We start from the raw sequence: 8,037 nt of genomic DNA on the forward strand, positions 1-8,037 counted from the left end.
CAGCCCGCAGCCTGCACGGAAGGGCCGCCTTGGGTCTGCTGGGGGCTCGGCCAGGGAGAACCTGGAGCTGAAGGACATCTTCATTGCGGTGAAGACCACGAGGAAGTACCACAAGAGCCGGCTGGACTTGCTCCTCCAAACCTGGATCTCACAGGCGAGGGGACAGGTGAGGCTTTGTCGGTGGGCTCGGACAGGTGGCCAGGAGCCTCATCCCTCCGCTTTCCTGGGTAGCCACTACACATTCTCCTTGCGTATGTTAAAAACCGCTTTTCTTGAAAGACTGAGGAAGGTCTTGTCTAAACGGTTCATCTAAACCTTCCTCCAAAAGAGACTGTTGCTGATAAAGCTGTTAGCCTGCAGTCTGGGATCAGTGGTCCAAGCAGGAAGTACGGCTGTAAAAAACTCTACGGGATAGTGAAAGACCCCTACTGCCGATGTATCTAAACCAAGGTTTTGGACTGAGTAGTTCAGCGACTTAGGTCCTTCCACAGAACAATGTAGAATTTGTTCCCCTTGCTTGGGAATTTCAGTCCGTTTGGGCATATTAACGTCAATGTTGTCCAGCAGCCGGAACAAGACCGTGGTACCATCTGGCACATTCCACCCTGATTTTCATTCTCCCCTTCCAGCTTGCTTAACAGCTGGGGATGACTCCTAGCCAGAGAGAGGAGGTACTACCAAAACCACAGTCCTTCCAATCTGGAAATTGGTTGTCTCTACCCTGAGATGAGGAGTGTAAAATCTTGGATGCTTTACTGAAATGAGACTCTTCTGGTTTGCAGTGCAGAAATTTATCAAACGAGGCAGGGGCTGAAGTCGCTGGGGTTCTCTCCACTACCACTGCCCGCTCCAGTGGCTCCTGTGACATGAGCTAACGAGATAAAACATTCAGAATTCTGACTGCAGCTGAGCAAAGTTGACGTTAGTTTCTGAAATTCTTGAATGTGGACACGCTGTTTTTTGTCTTCCACAGACGTTTATATTCACAGACTGGGAGGATCAGGAGCTGCGCCTGAAAGCCGGTGAGCAGTGTAGCAGAGGTGCGCGCTGTCTGCTGCAGCTGAGTGTCGTTTCTGTCGTACGTTCTATAGCAGTCCCGTTTCGTGCTGTACAAGCAATTAGGGAAGTCAGGATGGAGAAAATGGAGACGGTGTCTTCTTTCCTGGGAGAATATGCCATTCTTGCCACCTGGACAAGATGCCTGGAACCTCCTGAGCACTGGGTCCACCTTAGCACCCCCCCTCCTTCCTGTTAGCGAGCCTAAGTCTCTCTGGTCCGAAGTTAGGTATTTCCTTTGCCTGCAGTCTCCTGGTGCTGTTTATATACCCTGTGCTCACACATTTTTACACACTCCACAGCTTCTGTGCCGTAGGCGTAACCTGTGAGCCCTGCTTTTACTCCCTGTGTGTGCACCATGTGCGCTTCTGGTGTCAGTCCCAAACGGGCGCTTCTTTTGTGGTCATTTTTGGGCAACACGTGCTTCTCAGACCTGAAAGGGCTGATCTTTATTTTTCTAGGGGATCATATGATCAACACTAACTGTTCTGCTGTCCATACCCGGCAAGCTCTCTGCTGCAAGATGTCTGTAGAATATGATAAATTCCTGGAATCCGGGCAGAAGTAGGTGAAGCATATTGTTACGATTGTTTCTTCCAGTCCTGTGTTCTCAGGACCTCGAGTAACCTTCTGTGCTGCAGCAGGGAATGCAGCATTAGCTAAATGTGGTGGTGAGCATGGGGAAGGGAGCACAGCGTGGAGCGGCGATTGTAAACAGCATCATCTGAAGGGTGGGGAGGATGTTGATCTAAAGGGGATTATCAATTTCAGCCTCTTTCCAGAACGAGGGTCTGGGGGTGCTCTCAGCTTGCAGCCTGTAATTCAGGACGACGGGAAGCACTTTCTGCTCCAAGCCTGTAAGGCTCAGCTGTAAACCTGTAACTCATTCCACTGCTCTGTAGTACCTTCCTTACTTTGTTTTGTTTGAAGGTGGTTTTGCCATGTGGACGATGACAACTACGTGAACCCGCGGACTCTCCTGCGTCTCTTATCTGCCTTCTCACACAGCCAGGATGTCTATGTGGGGCGACCGAGTCTGGACCATCCCATTGAAGCAGCTGACCATGTCCAAAGTGATGGATCGGTAAGCAGACTTGGCAGTTAGTCTGAGAGACATTCTGATCTTCTGAGCTTTTAAAACCTTGAGAGTTCATAGGATTCCCCCATAAAACCAAGTGATTTAATCTGCAAGCCGTGAACCTGGCCCTGATCGCTTTCAGAGACAGGGCGCTGGGTTAAAAACCTTCGCTCTGACCTCGTATGCACAAGTACCATAGAGTTTGTCTCCTGGGTCCGTGTCTGTTCCTCTTTACTCTGGTATGTTGGTGACTTCCCTCACACCAGAGGTGAGGAGGGCCTCCCATCTTGACTCTTCCTTTTTTGGGGAGCAGTGTTCCTTGTTGTAGGGTTTTTGGGGTTTTTTGTTTGTTTTGAGAGCAGTATGACATTGTCTTCACCTTGAACCAACCTCAGATGGGCGACAAAGGCTCTCTGGGTGTAGAAGGCACTTCCAGGACTGAGTGGTTACTAGGTTTCCAGGAAGTGGGAGCAAACACAACTCGGTCACGAGATGCATGTGCTGAAGGGCCAGTCCTCACCAGGTCACCTACAGTGACAGGCCTAAAGATAAATCAATCCACTCCTCAGAAGGTCAGTTACAAAGCAGCTTGTCGGGGAAGACTCTGCAGAACAAAGTCTCCTTGGACATGGAGCCAAGTGACTAATGGACCCCCTTTGATTTCCTCAGAAACACTGAGCTGCTGTGGCCCTTAGCTGGAGTGACCAGGGGACAGATGGAATTGGGTGGGAGTGGGACTATAGTTTCCCATTTCACGTGTCCTGCCTCACCTGTGCTGACTTGATGGTTCATCTGCCATGATAGTTTTCATTGGAGAGAACAGCTAGCTGGGCCTAAAGAAACGGGAGCTGATCTGTAGTCTGGTTCTGACTCAAGTGCAGTATGTGGTATCCAGTAGAACCTCAAGTTCCCTTTCCTGGCCAACCAAATGGAAAAACCTGATCATCAGTAACTACTGTGTGTTCTTCTTGTTGCTCTTCAGAAGACAACCGTGAAATTCTGGTTTGCCACAGGTGGAGCAGGGTTCTGTATCAGCAGAGGTCTTGCCCTGAAGATGAGTCCCTGGGCCAGGTACAAGCTGTTCCAAGCTGAGCTCTGTCAGTAGGCATTTGGTGGCCTTTAAAGCTTGTTTCATCTTGTTTTCTACGCTCTGTTTCACAGCCTGGGTAATTTCATCAGCACTGCAGAACGAGTGCGTCTTCCTGATGACTGCACCATTGGCTACATCATTGAAGGGCTGCTGGAGGTAAAGCTCTTGCACAGCCCCTTGTTCCATTCCCACCTGGAAAACCTGCAGAGACTGCAAGGGGAGTCTGTGCTGCAGCAGGTAGGGCTGAGCCTCATGTCCTGTTCTTATAGTGACACCTTGCTCTGGTCTGAAAGAATACTCACCAGAGGTTTAGCACTCCTAGGATGTCTCAGACCTGCTTGGAGCTGCGGCCAGTCCAGTGCCTTTGTTTAGGTAAAGGGCAGACTTGCTCCCGCGCCAGTTAAGTCACTGGCCCCTCTTTTGGGAACATGTTCTGCTACACTAAGCCTAAGTATGGTGTCCCCCATCTCCACCTAAACTCTTCCGTGAGCCGCAGTAGCAGCAAGTGTAGAAGGAGGCAATGTTTCCTATTTCTGTCTTTGCCCGACCGTCTCGGTTCTTGCTCTTAGGAAAGACTGGTGTAGCAGCTGTAGCCAGCACCACTTCAAGAACTAAGACATAGTTAAATGGTTGGGTGTTTTTAAGAATAACTTATCTGAATCTCAAGAAATTTAATGTTTCTTGGGGAAAATCAAGTAGTTTTTAGCTGCTGGGATACGTTTTTACTCCTGGGCAGTAGATGGAGCTGTGAGGCTATCCAGCAGCGTTGTCTGCCTCTTGCTGTTTGGCACCAGGGAAGGAGTGTGGTTTTGCCCCTGCAAACTGCTTGGTTATATTTTCCTGGCAGTTGTATCAGGCGGCAGAAATGTACACGCAGGGACAAATTCCAGCGTGAGGTAATCTCTTTCATGTTAGTGAATTTGAAAATTTCTCAGTGCAGCGCCATGTGGAAGAGTAGCACTGAGTTCGAGTTCCAGAGGTCTGAATCTTGGTGCCAGGTTTGTCACGGGGCAGTCTTTTGCATGGTGTTTAACATCCAGATGCTTCTATTTCCTGCCCCCTGCGAAGACGCTACTACTGCAGACTTCAGAGGACATCCGGTGAGGATGACCGTACGTTACTCAGTGAAGGTGCAGACGCTGGCAGGGTTAATGTTCTCACAAAGCTCACAATTGTCACTCGTCTTGTCCTCCAGAGCAGCGCAACTTTCAGCTCCTTTGTTTATGCTCCCGTGTTGACTTGGTCCATTTGACCAAGGCCCCATTCAGTGCCAATATCGATTATGTCAAAATGAACCACTGTGTCTTCAAATGAAACCCAGCGTTCGGATTAGGCAGGATCCTTGGAGTCTTTCTTCATACCTCATTCATAATCCTGCCATCCCCACTCTGTTTTTCTGCATTACTGTTACAGTTTCTGAATATTTACTTGCTTTTACAGGTAACCCTAAGTTACGGGGACCCTGAGAACAAACACAATGTTGTGAGTGTGGGAGGAGTGTTTGGCCTTCAGCAAGATCCAACCCGGTGAGTGCCCACTTCCAAAACGAGATTGCCCTGCCCGGTTCGTGTTTATCATCTGTAAGATGATCAAACGTGCTAATGGGGTTATTTTGTCATGTTACTTTGTCATGCCTGTGCCAAAGGCAGCTAGACTCACCCTCTGACTGCTGCACGCTCAATGCTAATACGTTCCTTGTATGGAGAAGTCCAAACTAATATTTTCTTTTTATTCATAGATTTAAATCTGTCCATTGTCTGCTCTATCCTGACACTATTTGGTGCCCTGCTAAGAAGATTCATAATTCGTGACTAGTTGTTGACACCTGTATCTTATGTAGTTGACGTTGAGACAGGAGATGTCTTATGGACAAAAGTGGTGGAATTTTTTGGTGGTATTTTCTTCTGGGAGACAACCAGAGGTATCTACAAAGTTGGTAGACGGACTCTGTTTACAAAAGCAAGACAGTGTGGTTTGTTCGGCTTCAGCCTGCGACATTCCAAGAAGAATCCTTGTTCTTTGGTCTGGTGGCTCTTTATGGAATGACTACAGTCACATGTGTACAAGTCACTTTACACCTTCATCTGAGGTGATGTGTATCCATGCTTGGACACGTCCTAGGGAAATGCAGTACTTGGAGCGACAGCATTCTTACTGCTGTGAGGGGCTGTCTTGAAGCTGGAGTGCAATAGCAGACGGTAGTCCCCATGGTGACAAGAGAGGGGAAGTTTTCACTCATCTTTCTTGGGAACAGAATGATTTAAGAGCTTCTGTGGCCCGCCCCCCTGTACTAAAACAGGGTCTGTTTGAAAACACCAGAAATCCTGGAATCACTAGGGTAAACAAGGCTGAAAGCCCTTCGTGGGAACAGCCTGTGTAAGGGTGAGCTTTACTGAGGACTGGGCAAGGGCTGCTGGCAGCGTGCGTTCTCCCCTGTAGTCCCTGTGTACCTCCCGTGGAGGTGATTGCCAGGCTGGATCTCTTCCCAGCTGAACTGCAGAGGTGCTTGACGATGGTGGTGGTCTGCCAGGTCCAAGAGTATTCCCTTGATATTTGATCCTGAAGAAATATTTGCCAGACTAGATGGTAATCGCTTCTGCTGCGTTGCCCACAGCAGGTTGTCTGAGCTGAAGCGTGGGTGCTGGCTGACGCAACGTGCCCTGTGTCTCCTGCTGCCTGGGAGGGAGCAGGAACGCTTGCGCAGCTGTAATGCCCTGAGGAAGTTCTTGATGGTATCATTCGAGGACCTTTAGTTGTATGACAGTGGTTACTCCACTTCAGCCTCTTCGCATAATATTTTGATTACCTTAAGGTCTAGATCAGTGTTTGTTTTTCCTCCTTAATGTTTCAGTAAATAGTTTGTGTGCTCACTGAAGGAGACTTGCGCTCCCACAAAGGCAGAAGTTCAGTGCTGCAGCGGTATCACTTGCTGCTGTTCTTTACTCAAAGCGAGCTTAGCTTTTAGAGTGGAAGAAATGGGGCTTCACATGTTTACTTCTCCGTTAGTCCAGACTCTGGCCATGTGCAATCCCTGCCTGACATGAAGAGCAGCATAAAAACTGGCTTTGCGAGACCACTGTTTACTCTCATAAACTCTTCAGAAAATACTTGTGAGAGGCTGAATTATGGAAGAATAATAGAAAGACATTGTAGAACCTGGAACTATGGTTAATGGCTAGAAAGTGGACCTAGCAAAAGTCCAGTTTCTAAAGAGCTGTGCTGAACTGTGGTCTCCAGCCAGTTGCTTAACTTCCCGCCATGCCAAAAGTGGTATAATGTAGGCAGACGCCTGCAGTGCAGTCAAGCACGAAGCTTGGCAGAGGTGTCAGCCTGCTGACATACACTGCTCCCTGCGCTCAAACACACACCGTTCCGTTAATTCCACTGAGGAGCAAACAGCCTGACTGCTACTTGCTACAGTCCTGCAGCTCATGCTTAAATTCCTCCTTTCCTTCATGTCTACTAAGGTGACCATGAGGCCGCTGCAGGGAATTGGACCAAAGTCTAGATAGTGCAGTGGCCGTTCCCTAACAGGTATCCCTGCACCACTACCAGCCTGTTACCGAAAACAGAGGAGGACTTGCGGAATAGTAGATTGTGGTATGTTCTTACCTCTTCGTTAGGCCTTCTGCTCACTAGAACTGAGGCATCCTGTGGCTTAACAATTTGTCGTTAATGGCTCTGGAGATTCCTGGCAGCATGTAGCTACTTTTTTGTTGTTAGCATCTTGCTTCCAATCTGCTGTAGCAGTAAGCCGTGAAACTTCATGAGCCTTTGATGAGATTTTGTGTTCAGACACCGACTCTGAACTCTCTTATCGGCGTGTTTCTTCCCGTCCCACTGGCAGCAGCGTCTTGTAAGACACCACAGGCAGCAGGGCCTGGGTAGTGATTATGTGGTAAAGTGTGGTTCAGAATTGACACCACTTCATGGGGATGGCAGCAAAACCGGGTAGTGGAGGTTTCGCACTGTATCATTGCTCACCCTAAAGCAGGTGTGCCCAAGGGGCAGCGTGCTCTAAGCTGCTGGAGTGGTGTTTAAACTGAAGAAGGACCACGTTCTCCTGTGCGGGCAATACAGAACTGTCCCGTGTCTTCAAGCTTCTTTTAAAGTTTCCTGTGTTGACAATAGTCGGCTGTGTATCAGGATGCAGCTTTTTAATCAAACTACTGTCTCATACATAAAGTGATTGTACAAAATACATATTTAAATATGTCAAAGTCTGTGTTTTGTCATGTTTCTTGACACATTCTGTACACCAAAAATGGACCATAACCCCTATAAATCAAGAAAACTACAGCCTCCCGTCAGGCTGCTGTGATGACCAGTGGCCAAACAGCATGTGAGTTCGGTTGTCTTGGATGTGCAGAGGAATTAATATGGATGGGAGGAATCCTTAGAGGTTATGATTAGCAAGAGCAAAGTAAAAGAATGGGAATAAGGAAAAAGTTAATTGTATACTTGTCTCAGCGCTTTCTGATTCTGCACTTGGTAAATATGCCACAAGAGCTCTTAAACTTCAGTGGCCTCCTCAGAAAGCAGTGTCTGAATGAGGTAGGTCATACTGCAAACAGACCTGATAACGGGGTGCTCTGTGCAGGGCGGGAGCTGGGACTGCCACGCTGACTGTCAAGTGTGGTGCAGTTGCTAATCTGTGACCTGGGGACTGTCCCCAACCTGTGGTCCTGCTGTGCCTTCCGCCACGCTGCTGCTGTCGCACCGGAACGCTGCTGCCTCAGTAGAGCCCGTGTACGTGACTGTCAGGCTAGGGCTGCCCGCAGCCCTCCGCAGCGTCAAGGGGCAGAGGCGGCAG

At 48.7% G+C, this 8,037-nt stretch overlaps 1 protein-coding gene across 1 annotated transcript; it reads left to right on the forward strand.

The window, feature by feature from the left end:
* Positions 1–4: 4 nt before the first annotated feature.
* RFNG (RFNG O-fucosylpeptide 3-beta-N-acetylglucosaminyltransferase) lies at positions 5–5,204 on the forward strand (the record flags this gene model as incomplete). The annotated part of the gene is made up of 8 exons (XM_010145241.1): positions 5–166; positions 974–1,022; positions 1,518–1,620; positions 1,987–2,140; positions 3,117–3,205; positions 3,296–3,461; positions 4,665–4,750; positions 4,963–5,204. Coding segments are annotated over 8 exons (882 nt in total), but the record flags the coding sequence as incomplete, so codon positions are not given.
* Positions 5,205–8,037: the final 2,833 nt, after the last annotated feature.

Source organism: Buceros rhinoceros, unplaced genomic scaffold, assembly GCF_000710305.1.
Source record: "Buceros rhinoceros silvestris isolate BGI_N320 unplaced genomic scaffold, ASM71030v1 scaffold48171, whole genome shotgun sequence".
Taxonomy (NCBI): domain Eukaryota; kingdom Metazoa; phylum Chordata; class Aves; order Bucerotiformes; family Bucerotidae; genus Buceros; species Buceros rhinoceros.